General features: G+C 41.0%; 1 protein-coding gene and 1 long non-coding RNA gene across 5 annotated transcripts in view; one reads left to right on the top strand and one right to left on the bottom strand.

Moving 5' to 3' along the window:
• ITPRID2 (ITPR interacting domain containing 2) overlaps positions 1-17296 on the bottom strand; it is a 42691-nt gene extending 25395 nt beyond the window's left edge. For 3 of the 4 annotated variants that reach the window (XM_032946347.2, XM_032946351.2, XM_032946349.2), the window contains exons 1-7: positions 17189-17296; positions 7845-8093; positions 5412-5457; positions 5135-5172; positions 4470-4529; positions 2640-2685; positions 1641-1745 (exon numbers count right to left, since the gene is read on the bottom strand). In XM_032946347.2, coding sequence (XP_032802238.2) covers positions 1641-1745; positions 2640-2685; positions 4470-4529; positions 5135-5172; positions 5412-5457; positions 7845-8022 — 473 coding nt within the window. In that variant the 5' untranslated portion in view covers positions 8023-8093; positions 17189-17296. The remainder of the gene's footprint in view (positions 1-1640; positions 1746-2639; positions 2686-4469; positions 4530-5134; positions 5173-5411; positions 5458-7844; positions 8094-17188) is intronic. The other variant, XM_032946348.2, reaches the window with a different exon arrangement.
• The window catches only part of LOC116938761 (uncharacterized), a 34437-nt gene continuing 32280 nt past the window's right edge, over positions 16540-18696 (top strand). Inside the window, exon 1 of the long non-coding RNA XR_004402320.2 lies at positions 16540-16810. This is a non-coding gene — a long non-coding RNA (uncharacterized LOC116938761). The remainder of the gene's footprint in view (positions 16811-18696) is intronic.

The following is an 18696-nucleotide window of genomic DNA, read 5'->3' as shown; positions in this document are numbered from 1 at the left end:
TGGCTAGAAATGTCAATTCGGCCAGCTCAAGTGGTTTGATTCCCACTAATGGTTGATACACTTAAAGTCTGATACGATTTGGCACAAATAATTGATGTTGTGGCCCAATGGGTTATTTTACAGCATAAATTATAGTTGTAAAAAATTCTAAATGTCAAATAGACATCCTGCTCTAAAGAATGTGGAGCAGTTTTCATCAGCCATTTAAAGCCTTGAACAGTTGCAGGAATTTCACATCCCTATGGTCAGGGCAAGTTCCCCCGAAGGATAACCACTATTGATTCGTCATAAATAATAATTTTATCAGTGAGAGAGGAATGAAGGCCTGAATTCACAACCTTGCAATTGTGTGTCAAAGTGCTTTAATTCCAAAGCCACACCGATGTATGAAAATTAACCACTAAATTGTAAAAAATATATAGTTTGCTACAGTGCACATGCTCCCATTGTAAAAATAAAAACTGAAGAAATGTTAATGAATCAATGGTTTTAGGCTACTTTATGCATTTGAGAATGTGGGTATTTCCTACTGCTCAATTGTTTAGAAAGATTATAAAAAAGCTAATATACTCGAGACACTTCATTAGACTATGTTTTTTGATTTATGCATTGAGAAGACATTTCATTAATACCCCCATTGTTTTCCCCAAGCTTGGCAGAATTGGGTTCCAGGTGGCCAGGAAGGAAGATATTATCTCAGATTCACAACACGAAGAGGTTTTATGGAAAACCCTACATGCTTTCGAGCTACAAGCATTGTGTTACGGTACACGGCGAGATATACATTTTTTATAGAAATACTGTTTAACACGTAGGCTTTCGCGACCAATATTATTCATAATAAAGGTTTTTGGATTAGATCGCGTTATTTATAAATGTGTCGTAACCCTCCACCACCCGACACGGCCAATCAACAAAAAAGTGTCACATTGGCAAAAGACATAACACACATTACAACTAATTACTAATCTACAACTCAGTACTAATCATAACCATTGACTGATTACCAATCGATTATATAGTTACTGCACCTGAAATGAGTTAAATGATGACGTCACCCTGCTGCTATTTAAGACCGGGAGCAAGCGAGGGCTTTACCATTCTGGCGAACTGCCCAATGAAGCTGGATGTAATTACCAGCGAAACGTTGTACTCAAACTGTAAATGTTGTGGATTCACTCTTCAACATACCGGTGGGATAAAGTAGTGAACTAATTGTCTTTTGTCAACGTGACACTTTTTGCTGATTGGCCGTGTTGGGTGGTGGAGGGTTACGACACATTTATAAATAACGCGATCTAACCCAAAAACCTTTATGAGAAATACTGTTATCAAACATAGCAGTTTTATATTAAAAAAAAAACCATACGCTGCAGAGAATGTGTATGCAAAGTAGAATCTACACAGTACTGCATTTAATATGAAATTGGCTAAATATGGCATCTGTAAAAGGACATTTAGTCTATATTAGCCTAAATAGCTTTAGAATTGGACATCTAAAATAATAGGTCAATGTCATTATAAAACGAGTACTGCATTTCAGCAATAAGCATCTAAACTTGATGCACGTCACTGCTGCTTGCCGACTCCCAAGACAGAGCACGGAAGGCCTCGTGGAGAACTCTGCAGAGGTACCTCACCTTGAGACGGTGTTTCCAGAGCTCGAGGAATTGAAGCTCTGGCCCATGTTTTGAAACCCCACCTTCTTCTTGTTGGTTTTAGGTAGATCAAGCACTCTTTCTTCACTGTTACCACAAAAGAGAGACAAAGATTCCCCACCCCCCCTTAACAGATGTTTGGGGCAAGTGCTGTTAGCAAGTACCTATGAAGGACGGCACGGTACACGAGGGGATGGATGGCCAGTAACACGCCCGACCGCCTTTCTCTCTCCCCAGTGGCGATGTTTACACATAGCACCAGCTACTATTTGAGGCAATCGACATTGGGGAGGCCCAGGACCGATTTCAGGTAATCGTCACTGGTAATCCGTGAGCGGGAATCGAACTCGGGTCACCGGGTTTGTAGCACACCTGAACACTCCCCACCAGCCATGCGCACACACAAAAGAACACCTAAATGTGTATAGCCTATTAAGGTGTATTCTGTCAGCGAGCAGCTAATGAAGGCTAAATCAGCACAGACTTGATGTAGTTAATGCCAGTCACTATCGCCTTGGTCTCAGAGTTGATGACTTTGGCACATAGTAGGTACTCATCAACAAAGTTCAGATACACATTACTAATGATGTTATGGTTGGTCAAGAATGTAACCTGGGAGACCAGAACTGAAGTGCAATGCAATAAGGCAAGCTAAAAAACAAGATATTATTGTACATGACTTTGCACGTGATTTTTTTATTTTTTATCCAAGTATAAGTATAGCATCAGTTTTTGTAGTGGTGAAAATTACAGCAAAAGTTTTTGCTTTGGGGTTGTTTGTCTTGTTTAATAAATCATTGATTCTTAGAGCATTTTTTCTTTACTTTCCATTAAGATAAAGGCAACATTCCAACTGTTAACATAATATTTAACACCCAAACACCATACCCGATTACACATTTACAGACTGTGTTCCATTACACATAGGGGTTATCAATTCCATTACTTTCAATGAAAGCAAGAATACAATGGTAACCCTACCTGTTAAGCACTCTGTTAATGGCCTTGCTTCCGCAGAGATTTTGGGCTGAATTTGTAAGAAAAAAGTCAACATCATTACACAGAAAAAGTGCAGAAAGCATCACCAGACAATGATAAAAAAATGGAGATAGCGAGTGCTCCAAGCCAGCACAGTTAATTAAAGCATGTGTGTCAAATCCTCAATTCCTTCTAAAATAAAGGACATCGAGGTCTTCCGCCAGGCATTTAATGTGGAAAACCCAGCCAACAGGGATGCTTTGTACAAAGCTGCCTGCATTGGTAAAACAAAGTGGGACAGTTTGAGGTTTTTGGCTTCCTAAACTGGTATTTACCAAATTCCACCTCAAAACACTCGTCCTCATCCCACTGCATTTTCTGCAGCAAAATGTCTAATTATATACGGCTTCACATGTCTTACTAATAAACAATGTTTAAAAATACACAAACACATCTTGCACATAAATACGGACACTACTTTAAATAAAAGGGAACATTTCTTTGGATTTGCATGCGAGTGTCTAAATAAACGCTGTACGAACAAACTGAAACCTAAAAGCAGACTTTACAACATTCTGAAAACGATTGAGTCGGTGGTGCTCACATTTTACAAAAGCAGTTCATTCATAAATATACATTAACCTTGGACAACAGCTGTATACATCTGTGGGACAGCTGTATACATCTGTTGAACAATACACCTAATGCAACTCTGTGCTAAGAATGCAATGCTATAGTCACAATTACCAGTGTAATTGTGTAACTGCGTTCCATTTAGCAACGAAGAGAAACCCATTAAAATATTTTTTAATCGAGGGCATACACATGCCAAAAACTCTAGTTCTCACACCTCTCTATTCTACAATTCTGTACTCACACATGCTCACCAGACAGATGTTTATTAAGTTGTTGCACGGTGCACACGTCTAAATGACTGGCTAATTTCCAATCTGGCTCATGGTTTTTAGAAGCCGTCAGTAAAGAGTCGGGGAAATCCCATAACCACCGACACGGTTATTATACGGAAACTGGTGTCAATTGCGCGATCCGTTCATCACTATCAGGATACGTTATAAATATTAACGTTTGCGGCATTACAGACAGCATTAGTGTGAAAGTGATTAAAGTTGTATCTCGAGAATTACAGCAGCAGTCCTAAATCTGTAGTAGTACAGATTCAGTGAATCTTAGTACACACCAGCCTAACAGCTCAGTTGACGAAAAAAACTTTTAAAACGTTAATATTGCCCTTTTATCTTTGTGTTTTCTCCTGTTCTTCTCCCTCTTTCCTGTCTCTCTCCAGATTACAGCTGGGGGTCGCTGCAATAACTTGTCAGGTCGCTTGAAGATTGTATTCCCAGGTTCTTTACGTATCTTATTGTTGCAAATAAAAACACAACATTGCTATTGTTTTTTTTTTTACCGAAAGACCCAAAAAATATGAATTCCAGCAGTCACCAAAGCTTTAAGTTAAAATGTATTGCTATTGTTTATTTACGAGGTTAACAAATACAAGTCGTAAGTTGAAGGTTGAACATAGTATATGAATCATTATACGGGAGGTGAAAATACATTCCTTATTACAATAGGAAAAGTGTTGCAAGAGCACCTGTTTTTAACTTGATAGGTATTTTAAAGCTAAATCTAAGCATCTTTAAAAAACCTTTCCCAGGCCCTTTAACCATTTACAATTTTTTTTTTAATAAATGAACATTTGCTTTGCATAACAATTAGCAACATTATTAACATAATTACAAATACTATGCAATCCCAAATCCTCTCATTTTATTCCACGACTTGTCAATTAGATATAATTGTGTGAAGAGTATATACCTTCCGCTCCAAGCAACAGATCGTCTTCAATGTTGCTGCCAGGTTTGAGCTGGTTGGCACCTGCACGCCAGTAAATCGATTAAGTTATTAGTTTGGAACACCCATAAAGCACCACAAAAATCACAACCTTGCTGAATACAGTACAGCAAAAAAAGAAAATAAATATATTTTGCAGGTGGTGCGGCAAGGTGCGAGGATTACATAGAGGCAACAGTACATGCCCTTGAAGAACCAGAAAGGAGTTGAGTTTTTCTGTTCTCTTTTTTAGTTCAATTCAGTGAAGCAGTTAAAACTTGATGTTTAGTTATACAGTATGAACGTGCAATGTTGTTGTTTAAAATGTAATGTGAATAGGCCCTCATCTCCCTGCTCAAACAAGCAATGGAGTGGCACTCATTTGAATTTGTGACCCCGAGGCCGGTGGTAGAAATTCCATACGGCTGTGGCAGGAGCCAGTCTTTATAAAGACTTACATAGCGTTAGAACACGTTCAATAATGTGGTACTCATTCAATCGACTCGCAAGAGACGATGGGCCGACTTGCGTACAGATAACCATTTGAACTCGAAACCTTCCTATTCCGAGCAGAGCAGTCTACCAAAAGTCACGCAGCTAGATCTGCATAATGTATTCTAATGCACTTAACAAGCGTTTCAAATCTGTACCTTTCTGAGCAGTGTTTCCATTTTTATCTCCAGTCGGCCTTCAAAAAAAGTAACACCATAATGGCCAGTTAATGCTCGGTTCTCAAAATTTCGACCACTCCATGTACAGGTCTTACGGATTGATGATTTCCGACAAATTCCACCTGTTAAAGCCTTAAGTCATGCTTCGACAAAACAGCGTTTACATCACCTCATTTCAACCATAAATTGTAAGCGCACAAATTAGCATGAAAGCACGCAACACGAAAGTGAAAAAAAAGTGATAAGGGGTACTCACACGCAGTTTGTGAGCCAATTTTCCACAGAGTGACTGGTGAGGTTCTCTGCGTAATAAGAACCACAAGGAATCGTATTACTGCGTTGGTGTGATAACACATTACCTAATCATGAGCTCTAACTTACTCCGCTCAAGGACAGCGATTCAATTTTATTATTACCCCCCAAGGGACAGGGCTCAAATTTCTTTCACACTGCAGAATTGTGAACGTCTCAGCTAAGCAACATATAAGTACTTAATCTTACTTGAAATAAAATAAAATCACTAAGGGGCCACGTCAGTTCAGCTTTTTTAAATACTATCAAGATGCTTACTAAAACAAATCAAACACAACCCATGTAAGAATTGACATGCACAACCTTGTTGTCAATCCACTGTTGGATGATGACCTCACATCACCCTGCAAGTCGCGGGGATTATTTGCTCACACCTCCCCACGGTGGCTGGTGTGGGTCGAGGGCTGCCAGCATAGACAAATGGGTGCATCGACGTACAGGAAAGACACAACAAGAAATAAACCTTGACTTAAAGCTTTCGTGACTACAGGAATTCATATTCTTTGGGTCTTACTGTAAAAGTCACGTAGATAGAAAAGTAATAAAAACAAGAAATGTTGTTCAACTGACCCCCTCTGGTTACCCACCACAGCACCGCTGCATGCTTTAACACGTGGTTTAAATGATAGCAGTCAAACATTGAAGCACTATCGAGGCTCAACCCTGCTCAGTGTCCAAGCTATGAACAAGTGTGCATTCCTGGTGATTTGGTTAAAGTCCTAAGAATGTTACGCTCGTTTGTGTTATTGCATTAGATTTACCAAGATTTCTGCAGAACCCGAAAAATATCATACGGAAATAGACCCCGACTAGCAGAAAAATGTTGGTGGTCTCTTTCTGATATTTAGACGTTGTCAACCAAATAGTTAAAATACTCAGTCTTTCCATCCCTGATGTAAATCCAATTGTGGTCCATTTGCTCAGTGAGTTTATACGGACGGTCAAAATAAAATCGTGCCTGGGTCTACTGATTAAACCAATAAAGGGGAAACTAGTTTATGGCTTTTCTGAGTTTCCTTTCTATGCCATTGAACAGCCACAATTTCAGCTGTGAAAGGTTATACAGTTCATTGAAGACTGCTATTGAAGTGTATATGTTAGTGAAAAAAAAATGGGACACCCCCGACCAATTAAAAAGCATTGTAATGTGTATACTTCATAATTGAAATCGGTATTCCTTTGGACAACTACAATAACTTAGGTCAAACCACCCATCACGAGTACTTCAGCTGCATAACCAGCACTCCTCTAACCCCAAAATAACAGTTACTTTAAATTTTAAGAGCAATTATAATGATTTGTGCAACTGACAAGCTATTTTGGGTCATGGTGGTTAACAAAGAGGTCTCAAAGCAATGAGAAACCATTTGGATGAAATACCACAAACTGAGAGTTAGGGCTGTGACCATCCTGGAAACAAACAAAGGAAAAGCACCAACCTGGGTGAGGTTTGTAAACTGGAAATGCAGTTAGCCGATAATAAACACTAAAACAAGAATGCCGAAGAATGCTGAAATGTAAATTTTATGGGATTTTTCTAAAAACAGTAACGGGCATGTAACTACAGTGTGCATATATTCAAGATCCTCTGAACTTCAATTAGTACAATACCTGAATTAGCGCCATCACTTCACTCAAGATACAGTAGATTGTAAAATCATGCATGTTTATACGATAAAAAAATGTGTGCATCTAGATTCAACTCTTACCACTTGCCTGTTTATCAATTCAATGTCAAAGGAATTTAAATGACACTTGCGTGACGGATGTGTATAGTACTATGGAGTACAGATTAAAGTAATTAATCTCAACACTTAATACCACACAAATTAACTGTGCTTGTTTTATGTTATAAACAATACCACTTTTGCCAAGAGCATTTCAACAGCCACATGACCACCATAAATAGTAAACATCCCACAAAACAACAGGGCAGATCCCTCAACAATTAAGTGTTCCTTTTAAACAGTGGCACAAGCTAATGCAGTAATCGTGAACCAAACTTGGCATAAGTCAAGATAAATTGCATTTTAATTACAAAGTCAGCAAATTCTTGGAATATCTAATTAGGGTCTTCAGCAGCAGCAATTTTGAAACAACTTTTTATTCCATAAATAATTCTAATTCTCCAGCAATACAAACACGAAGTTTATAGATCCATTATGTACCTCTGAATGTCATTAGTTTGTGTAGTACACGCACAGTTGTGGAATGTATTAAACCAGGCTTCACTTGAGATCTCTAAATATGGCAAATTCAGAATTTAAATTTTATTTACCATCTGCATTACTCAAACAATTAAAATATGAACATCATGTATCCGTGCTAATTATTCAATTTGAGAAAAACACAACTGCTTTATTTATGTTTTACTCACCAGGTTTCTGGGTCCAGCCATTGCTAAGATTCTTCTCTGCAACTTGGCAAGCTTTGACTTCTTCCAAAATCTCTTCTTCACCGACCTCGGTTTTGTGTAGCGATTTGCTTGCAACATATGCTGCTCTCCTGTCTTTGGCTGGACTGGCTTTAGGAGTAGGTCTCCCAACTTCCTCCATGTTGAGGTCTCAATTGCCACTTCCGTCGGTCCCTTCGCTCAGCAGTGCCAGGGACAATCGTTTTTCCTGCACTAAAACAGAAGCACAATAATACAATCAAGGGTAGCCTTTTGACGGTGACAAGACAGTCAAAACAAACAGTGATATCAACCTGCCCAACCTGAGGAAATGGCAGACAGGAATCAGACCGAGCCGGGTGAAGGGTCATATACAACCACCAAGTTGCCACTCGTCATTTGTACATGCAACATCAAGAGCAATCGCTCAGTACAATTCACCTGTTCTCTTTCAAGGACTAAAGGTTGCATTTAACTTTTATACAAACCGGTGGGGGTAGTGATGGTTGCATTACCAGATGCTCTTATCTGACCCTATGAGCAGTGTATATGTCAGCCATTCTGGTATATTGTGGAAAGACACTGCGGAAAGACTCCGTCACATGCTGGGCGGCATCAACGACTGAAAGCGGAAAAATTGAGAGAATGCTATAATCCGAATTAGAGGTGCATCCCACCATCCAGCCATCGGAAAGGTCACTGCCCGGCAAGCAATGGACGACACTGGCCACGGCAGGTGCAATCACCTACTCCACTCAAATGTGACTGCAGCACACCGCATAAAATAGTGGAACACATCATGAAACTCGTGTCCGCTGATAGCGTTCTAAGAGCACACGTGGTATTGCCACTCGCTGTCCTAGTAAGGCAGCAGCTGGATTTACAACGGAGACATCGATTTATAGTTGCGAGTGTAAATTCATATCCATACCCGAGAGAGAGATGAGTAATGCCGAAGTGCCTCAACATCTACTCTTTGAGAACACGGAATTAATAAATCAATGGGGCAGGCCACGCTGCCTCTGTGGCAAATGCACGAATCCAGTTACTGTGTATATTTAAAAGTACAGTACTCAAGACAGCATTTTTTTTCATTAGATGACTTAGAGGTCAGAGTGCAAATTTTGACAATACTAAAATCCTGGGTTAGAATCTGGGCAGCCAAAACATGATTAAAACTGTTAAGTCAAGTAACGTGATCATCTGTGTCTGGTCAAACAATGACTTGCACACAAAAACAGTACATTTGGTATTATACTTGGTTTGGCTGTATTCAATCTGAAAAATTAAAAGGAATGGATTGACTCGTGTCATTAAGATTTATCCCTGTCGCAACAAGGGTAAGAAAGTTATGCCACCTAATTTGAATAAGTCCATTGCATCAATTTCAGAATCAATTCAAGGATATCTTGTCCCAGACAATTCTCCAAAACGGGGTGAGATTTCACTGCACCGTGAGAGCTCCGAATGAATTATCCATCCTGACGAGGCCAACAGCACAATTTGGATAGCATTATGGAAAAGAGGAAATTAAATGCATATTTAAAAAACACTGCTTACGAATGTCCAAATAAAACGCAAAGAGAAAAACACATTTTAATCACCAAAAATGTTACAAAAATAAATATTCCATAACGGCATTTAATATCTGCTTACACCCACCCTCCACTAATGACACAAGTCAGGCATACGTGCAAAATGAGCACCATATTTAAATACAATTTGTATAATGTTAAAAGGCAAGCATTCAGTTTAAAGTGCAAAGAAATACAGATGTAGAGGGAAATACGATCAGACATATTTGCCCTGATGTCAAAGAATGCTGCCTGCAAGCACGCAAAACTGACCGGCACTATTGTGCGGCTTTAAAGTTTCTACAGGGAGGCACTAAAATTTTACTTGGAAATGTTTATATTCCAAGTGGTGCTCTCATTGCCAATGTTTCTGAATGCCAAAGCTGTATTAATAACCACACGCAAAAGCAAGCTACAAATGCAATATCATCAAAAGGAACGTATATACACGAGAGCAGTAAATAGTTATACTTAACAAAACTGTCACTCCTGCACTTATTAAATCCACAGCTGTGCTACAGTAACTATTAATTTGCCATGCAGATGCGAGGGTTTAATTTAAAAACAATTGAAATGGACAATCCAATCAACTTTATACCAGCTAGCAAAGACTCAGTAGTCAATTCACAGTTTCAAAGTACTGAAATTAAAACGAAACACCTTTTAAGTAACTTGATTAAAATACAGTTATGTATATTTTTATTAAACGCTTAAGATGCCAACACACCCATGAGGGATTCCAGTGTCAGGTTGGGATTGATTATCTATGCCATACACATGCACAAGAAAAATGGTCACAAAAACATGGCCTTTGTAGGCCAAACCCACCCACACCCATCTGCCCAAACCCACAGCGCCATATCTCACTCAGACGGCTTCCTCTTTTACCCACAAGCTGGGCAGGCAATATTCTAGCATTTCACATTCCTCAGAAAACTCATCTCTTTTTGCTCAGTGTACTACACTCAAACAGTACAAGGCATGTAACTAAAACACTATACAAGCGAGCCAGAATGCATTCCCTGTTACATAGAGCGGAACATGAAAACATCCTAAAATGGACAAATCTTTCTAAGCTATGGTTTATTTTTCAAAATACTCCATAACTGTAACTCAACTGCAAAGTGTATGAAAATAAACTCATTATACACCATCATTGAGGGTTAAAGGCAATATTACACGTGATAATTTGTGTAAATTATTAGCTATAATCCTACATGGTGGTGGCACATGTTAACGCCTTTTTTGCCAATGTTTAGTGCCGACTGGGCCCCATGGCACACATAAAAGCGAACCAGCAGCATTATGTTTAACGAGCCTTCATCTGCTGATAAGACTAAATCTATATTGGTGGACAGTTTTCCAACTTAAAAATTTTTACTGTAAAAAAAAAACTGGCCAGGGACAGCCCACAGGCTGACCCATTGCAAACGATACATAATGTACTGCACATTTAATCAGATCTACAAAACGTTAATAGTTGAAACTCCTTGTTCAGAGCAAGATTACAATACAAATCATGAGGTTAGCATCCATGTGTGGCCAAGGTTACAACAACGATTCACATTCGTTACAAACCGCTGACCACAATTATAAAAATAGAAAGCAGTTACACAACTTCAGCAATAAAAACAGTGCCTCTGCTTTACCATGCCACAGAAGCAACAAGCAATAACGTGCCCGTTGTTGCCCCAGCTCTACATTAACACCATCTGGTCATTCTACACAGATACGTGATGAAAGACGTGCCTGTTTTCTGGCCTGCACCAAAAGGAAGTCATGTTTTCATGGAGTACGATGATGGCAAAAGCAGCTCACTAAAGAAGCGGGCCATTGAAAACCACACTGCAATTGCATGTGGCCATTCAGTACCGTTTAGTAAAAACGTATTGTGAAAGCTTATACAAAATTATACTTACGTATGTTCCTTTTATAAAAAAAAAAATTGGGGGTCAAGGACCCACAATATGAATACAGTACAGAACTTTTTTTTTCAATTATAATAGAAATCTAGAGTACTTTTTAACATGCGACTTCATCTATACATTTGTTGTGTTTGTTTTTTCCTTTTGTCATTTTGGTGACCTAGTCACTCTTCCAAAGGTGCCTCATCATAGTCTCTTGAGTTCCCACCTGGTTTAACAAAAGAAACTTTAAACTTACTCATTTGGTAAAACCATAACCGGACTCGCTTCCTTAGCACTATATCGCGATTGCGGGATGGCACGCAGTTAGGAAACCCTGATGTAAATTGAAGACTAAATATGCAACGCTGAACGTTGCTGCGCAATGAACCCATCTATCCAAGTTCGATTCCCGCTCACGGCCAACGCCAGTGACGAATATAGGAATCGGTCCTGGGTCTCCCCTAGGTCGACTCGGCCTCAAACGAGTACCTGGTGAGATATGTAAACATCGCCACTGGGGAGACGAAGGCAACAGGGCGTGGTGTTGGCCACCTAACCCCTCGTGTGCCATGCCGGTCTTCATTAGGCACTTGTTAAAGCACTTGCAAACAGTCTGTACAATCAATACAGGGGTCTTTGTTTTTGTGTATTCGACAAAAAAAATTGAGCAGTCACAAAACACACTATCATAATTTAGTTAATAAGGACACTCCACATGTACTGTAACTCAACTCTCATGTCTTTTAACAAGCTCAGGCATGATTTCCTAAAAGGTGCTTCTGGCTAAGCCCAAACATTCCACCGATACAGTATTGTATTGGCAAAACTAGTGCTTTCACACTCGGAAGATCTCACACCAACAGTAGTGTTCATTTTACCGACACATTACACTGCAAACCTGCAGCAAAGGAATACTGCAGCTGTCATGTTGAATTTTGAATGTTCTTTGATCCCATGTAACAACCCTCGTATGCATCCACTGCCACCATGGAGGTTGTGAGTTATTTGACAATACTTTAGCAATGTATATCATGGGACCTTCTTTGCCAGTACCAAAATATGATAATAGGGTTTTCGCCTTTTTTTCTGGCAACAAAACAGGTGTCGAGATGTTAAAACACCAAACTGAAACCTTTTACAAAGAATCATGTCTGCATTAACCAAAGTGCTTGTGGTCAGAATGCAAACAAAAAACACTGATAATATATGCATTGTCCTTGAAACCGATTGGTCCACACCGGAGACTGCTTTCTTTTGAGCCTCGTCTCAAACAGTGTTAGACCAGAGGACGCCAAAAGGCGTACAGCCCAAAGACAATGCACTATCAGAGTAATGAGAGCTCGGGGTGAACATCTAAGGGAAGGGGAAAAACCTATTATCATATTTTGGTATTGGCAAAGGAGATCATGATGTAGATGCTCTCATTACTCTGATAGTGGCATTGTTTTTGTGCTGTACGCCTTTTTGGCATCCTCTGGTATAACACCGTTTGAGACGAGGCTCAAAAGAAAGCTGTCTGATTGGTGTGGACCAATCAATTTCAAGGACAATGCATATATTAGAGTTTTTCGTCTGCATTCTGATCACGAGCAGTGGTTAATGCAGACATGATTCCTTGTAAAAGGTTTCAGTTTGGTGTTTTAACATCCTTAACACCTGTTTTGTTGCCAGAAAGGGGGAAAAAAACCTATTATCATATTTAGCAATGTATGTTTGGCGCACTGTTCGTGATATTAATATGCCCATATACAAGTGGTATTCTATAAGAAGTAAAGGTGCCTCCCTCAATAGCCCCTTATCATATCTACCCCCAAGACAGGGAATACATATGCAGGAGCCAAAAGATGCGGTGCAACAAAGTATTCTCTACACCGCTCTCCACAGCCCACAATGTTTTTCCAGACCAACAACAACCTGCAGTGGCCACCCATCCAAGCAGTACATAGGCCCAGCCCTGCTTAGCTTAGCTTATGCAATTCTACGGGAAGATGTACATTCCACGACATTTGGGCACAGGCTCTTTGATGACATGCAGCACGGCTTTAACAAAAACACCTCACCCCATACTTCCCAAGTGTTGCTATAGCCCTGCACAAACATTTATGCCTTGCAGCAGCTCCTGAATGTTCCCAACTGTGACAGGTTTCCTGTACGTTCTCGAACCTGTTTCCTCTGCTTTGGTAAGTTGGATGAGAATGATGCAATGGTGTTGTGTATTGTACGGTCAGCCCCCAGTGTTTTCCTGCTTATAAACAGAACCAAGTTATGTTTACCTGTGCAACTGCTGCTTATTTTCTCAACGTTACGTTTTGCCAAGCTTAACAATCGATGTAATTTCGCAAAATTGTGCACAATGCGATCGTTTAAATTGTCTAGTCTACGGACATGCATCGATGTATATTCCTCCTTACCTCATTAGGTACTATAAACGTATGCGTTAAACAAAGGCACGCCGCGTTGAAACAGTAGCACCAAAATCAATATAAACAAAATGTTAATTACCATAGATGCAACATCATAGACATTCTTATATTGGGAAAAGCCAGTCGAATTTAATAAAGTGTGCAATTTAGAAGATCCAACCCAATGTGGGTGTCACCAGGGGAAACATCCTGATATCCACAAGTTTTAGTAGGAGACTTTTCCCCCCTGCAAGTAGCTTGAGGAATTGCAGTGCCATTACATTCTTGCAGTACGGTGGCCTGCTGACTCTGTTGAAAAAAAACCCATGGGTTGTCTTCTGTAATGTTGTTTAATTATACAATCTGGTAGAGGGAGAATTATAATCCAATTTCTGGATTTTAAGTAAAAACAACAGATTTAAACAAACATGTATATATATATTCTTTGGTTCTTAGATCACCGATCTATTTTTATTTTTTCTACCTACGTGACCTTACCGAAGGAGCCAAAGAGCTTCAAATCCACATAAACATGTATATATATAAAATCACAGCATTGTTCCATTTCAGTTTTCCAAAAAGAATATGGTTAAACTACTACTATTCGTGTTTTTTCTGTCTATTGTTGAGAGTTTAGTCGCGAAACAAGGTTCTCCGAAAATTGGATAACTCGCAAAAACGCTTCCCATACCGCCACAGATTTAAAGTTTCACTTTGCAGTATTACCCTGGTTACCTCGACGGGCATAATACATGAATAGGTAAAACACATCACTCTGACAAATAAAAAGGTAACTTTAAACGCAGTATACCACGAATACATTACAACCATGATGGGGGGCTGGGTGAAGTGATTGGGGTAGGTGTATAATTTCAGGCCGCAGCTAATGTCAGTAGCATGATATCTGCACCAGTTTTACTCCATCCAACCACATACCCTCCCTTTCACCAACCTGAAACGACTAGTGCGGTGAGGTATAGTCGAACAACCCACCGCAACGGACACAACACGTGGGGTGGAGGGTGCTAATCCAGCAGTAGATTGGCAAAAGGCATGTACATTGCTATTGCAGCACTGTATATATACAGGGTGTACGAAAATCAATACACCAAAAATAAAGGTTGAATAAATGTATTGTTATTGGAGATACTGACATACGTTTTATATGAATATATGCATTCCATGTATAAGTTTAAGCTTTCGGTCAATACCGATTTGGTACGGCTTCAGGAGAAACCCCACCCGACTTGTCACCATTAGATTTTTCAAAAAGCAAAGTCTACACCCGCAAACAAAGGAACCTTGAAGAAATTAAACATCATATTGTTGATGCTGTCATCCATCCCTACAGCTGTTGGAAAATGTTCAGAGTTTGAACGCGGAATTAATCAACACCACACAAAAACTTCAGTGTATAAATATTTTACATGTATTCATATCCTGTTTTCGTTTGGCCGATGTAGCTCTAGAGCAACATCAAGACATTCATATTAAATGTATGTCAGTATCACGAACAACAACAACAACAACACACCAGATTCAACGTTCTTTTTTTGGGGGGGGTCAATTCATTTTTGGGACACCCCGAATTACGTGCACTGTAGAAACGTAGCTTAGATGGCAAGAGACTTCACCCGAAGCAAGACCTAGCAGGCCTCGCACTGGCCATCACCACCACCACCACACCACCACCACCACACCACCACACCACCACCACCACACCACCATCACCACATCACCATCACCACGTCCCGCACAAAGCGTGGTGCCAGGCGTGGTGCCAGGCGTGACACGGCGCAGTTGTCACCGTGACGCAGAGGGCGGCGGCGGCGTGAACTGTGAACGGCGACAACCTCGCAAAATCTCGATACTACGCCCTACTACCCGTTACGTGCCGTGGTGCAAGTTACTCTCTTGCCGCGGTTGTCACAAGCGAGAGATCTCGTGCTCAAAAAGGAGCATCTGCCGTTTACAGCCTCGCAACCAGTCGTGGAAATTCCACGTTCCTCCGGCGGGGTTGGAGGTCTCCATAGGACGACTGTAAGTTGTTCGACGAAGCTGTGGCGCTGCGGCTAACCCCGAAACTCGCCTATGCAGCCCCCCCCACACACACCACAGCACCCCCGAGCCCCGGCTGCTCTAGCCACGGCTAACATCAGTGGCGCGAGGTGAACCGAACCTTAAAGCCCTCTAAACCCCCGTCCGCACCCGACCTTCGTGAACCCGCCCACTGACCGGCGCCGTTTTAAAGTTAAGGCTCGAAACCAATTCCCATGAACGGGAACAACAGCAGGTTGGATCGACTTACACAACAGCATTATTGTCATTATTTACCACAGCACTACTCCGTAGCACGATACGCAGTTGAGTGGGTTTGGGGTGGTGGTGGTGGCTAGGACACTCAAGTGTATTCGTGTGCGACTTCGCTACTCTTAGTATAACAGTTAATTAATCGTAAAAACCACACGCAAGAAAGAACTCCCTTCTCTTGCTACGCGTTGTAAACAACGTTCACAGCGGCGGATATTGTCGAAAGGCGCTTGGTTAAGTTTAACCACCGCGTTCAAGTCGGAAGATTTTGGAGTTGTTTTTTTCGTTCACGAAAATAACCGGACCTCACGAATCCGCGTTGAGTTCATCCTAGCATCACGGGGGGTATAATAATAATGGCACGCGTGATGCCCTTTATGTTTGTCGCTTGTTTGTTTGTTGCCTGTCGCGCCCGATTCAAGAGCCGAACGGCTCACGGGGCTATACCTAATAAATGGGAACTAAATGGAACTAAATCCCGGGCGATCCATCTCGAGTTGCTACGCTGCCGCTGCTGCGAGTGTTGAATGCCAATGTTGGCTAGACAATGGTAGTTAGGGCAAGGACTTGAAGCATGGCATGGCACGGGGGGGTGGTGTAACTGTGCAAGGCGAGCCAAGCAAACCTCCTCCCTACCCCCCAGCAGCAGCAGGTCACGGGAGTTTGGGGCCGACAAGACAACCTTGGGCCACGGAACACCGACGGGTTAACGACGGAGCGACACAAACTTTAACTACGACAACAACAACAAGAGTTTGGTACGATCACGCCCGACTACTACACGCGCACACACACACAACGTTTGAAACACAGTCGGAAGTCATTTAAAACACAGCCACGATTGTGAACCGGTTTCCCAAGGGGGTGAGAGAGAGAGAGAACAGCGACCGCGCAAACCCGAGTCGAACCAACAAAACCGCAGGGCGGCCAAGCGGGAAGTTCGCTCGCACGTTGCTTTGCTGTTCACGTTTCCTCAAGAAGAAGAATTTTTTTTTAAAAAGTCGCTTATAATGAGTCGCCTCAACTCCTCGCGGGGCTAGGCTAGCTAACTAACTAAAGGGTTGTCGGGAGAGGCACACTTCGGTGGCGTTTACGGCCCACACGTACGCATCGCAACCCGTCAAAACGGCACTCACCATTCAGCCGCGAGGCCACCAAAAAAAACCGCTCCCGAAGTGCGGGAACCGCTCTCCCTTCTGCCTTTTATAGGGCGCCCCAAGCGGACGTGGGAGGAGGGAAGGGCCCCGGCCCGAGCGACGCTTTCTCAAGCTGTACCCCAAAAATATCAAGAACTCACCCACCCACCCAACCACCCCCACCACCACCAACGCGCGCGCGCACAACAATCGTGCACTGGCTTGTCCCCCACCACCCCCAAACCGCCTTCACCAAATCCGCAACGCGATGGGATGCGTGCAGGTTGGGTGCTTCACAATGAATGCTGCTTGGTCCATGATATTGCTCCGCCAAGGCCAATGGGCTGGATTGAATTGGGGTTTTTTTTTCATTTGTTTGCGGAGAGTTCTGCATGTGCAGTATATTTTAACTAAAGTTTATGATGATGATGATGGAAAATAAAGCGATTGGATGACAGTGGTGTAGACGTCTGAAAAAATAGCCAAATATATATTACAATTTCCTCACATTAAAAAAATGTATTCCTGAAATCATCATTGAATCTTGGTAATTTCGGAAATTATTTGGGTACATGTTTTGAGACGATAGGTGGGCTCTAGTCAGGTGGAATGGGACTCATATTGACCAATAGGAGAGCTTCCGAGCAACTTTTAACGAATAATCTAATCTATGATCAATTCCTGGTTATGTTCAAGGTAAGGTTAGGGTTCGTAATGTATGCAGGGATTAAACACAAATAACACTTAAATTTTGATTTAAAGCTTTCGTGACTGCAGTGATTCATATTCTTGATTCTTTCGGTAAAGTCACGTTGAAGGGAAACAATATTTTATTATTTTATTGTTTCCCTTCAACGTGACTTTACCGAAAGAACCAAGAATACAAATAACACTTGATTGTAGTCACATGGGTACAAAGCATTCACGGTAGTATTTAGGGAAGAACTAATTCGGATTTGAAAATAAATAGCATTTGATGATCCAGGAATTAAAAGTAATTCATGAAATCCTGATTTTTACCCAAAAAAATGTCAATTAATATCCCATATACAGTAGTTTATAGGAAGTACTCCAGGAATCAATTTAAAAATGTTGGGAAATAATGTGATACAGAACTAACAAGAAGAAGAAGATTAAATTAATGTATTCCCACACTCAAATTGTCATGGAGGTTGTTTGACGATACTTTACCGTGCTGGTAAGTGCAGATTGGTCAGCTTCACACTTCTATTCCTTTTCGTTTTAAAGCTTTCGTGACTGCAGGGATTCATATTATTGCAGGGATTCAAAGTTCTTACTGTGGTTTTCACACCTGATGATGATTGCTTGTGTTGCAATCGAAACGTCGTGAGAATTTTATTGTTTTATTTTTATTTTAGTATTTCCCTTCTACGTGACTTTACCGAAAGAACCAAGAATATACTTCTATTCTTGTTGATGTTGCCGTGGCCAGGAATCGAATGCACGTCAACAGGTTAATTGTGCAGTGTGAAAACCACTGCACCATA

The sequence above is a fragment of the Petromyzon marinus genome, chromosome 4, assembly GCF_048934315.1.
Source record: "Petromyzon marinus isolate PM22_M1 ecotype Great Lakes invasive population chromosome 4, UKy_Petmar_22M1.pri1.0, whole genome shotgun sequence".
NCBI lineage: Eukaryota > Metazoa > Chordata > Hyperoartia > Petromyzontiformes > Petromyzontidae > Petromyzon > Petromyzon marinus.
Note: the sequence above shows the minus strand (reverse complement) of the source record. Positions and strands in the feature narration are given on the sequence as shown.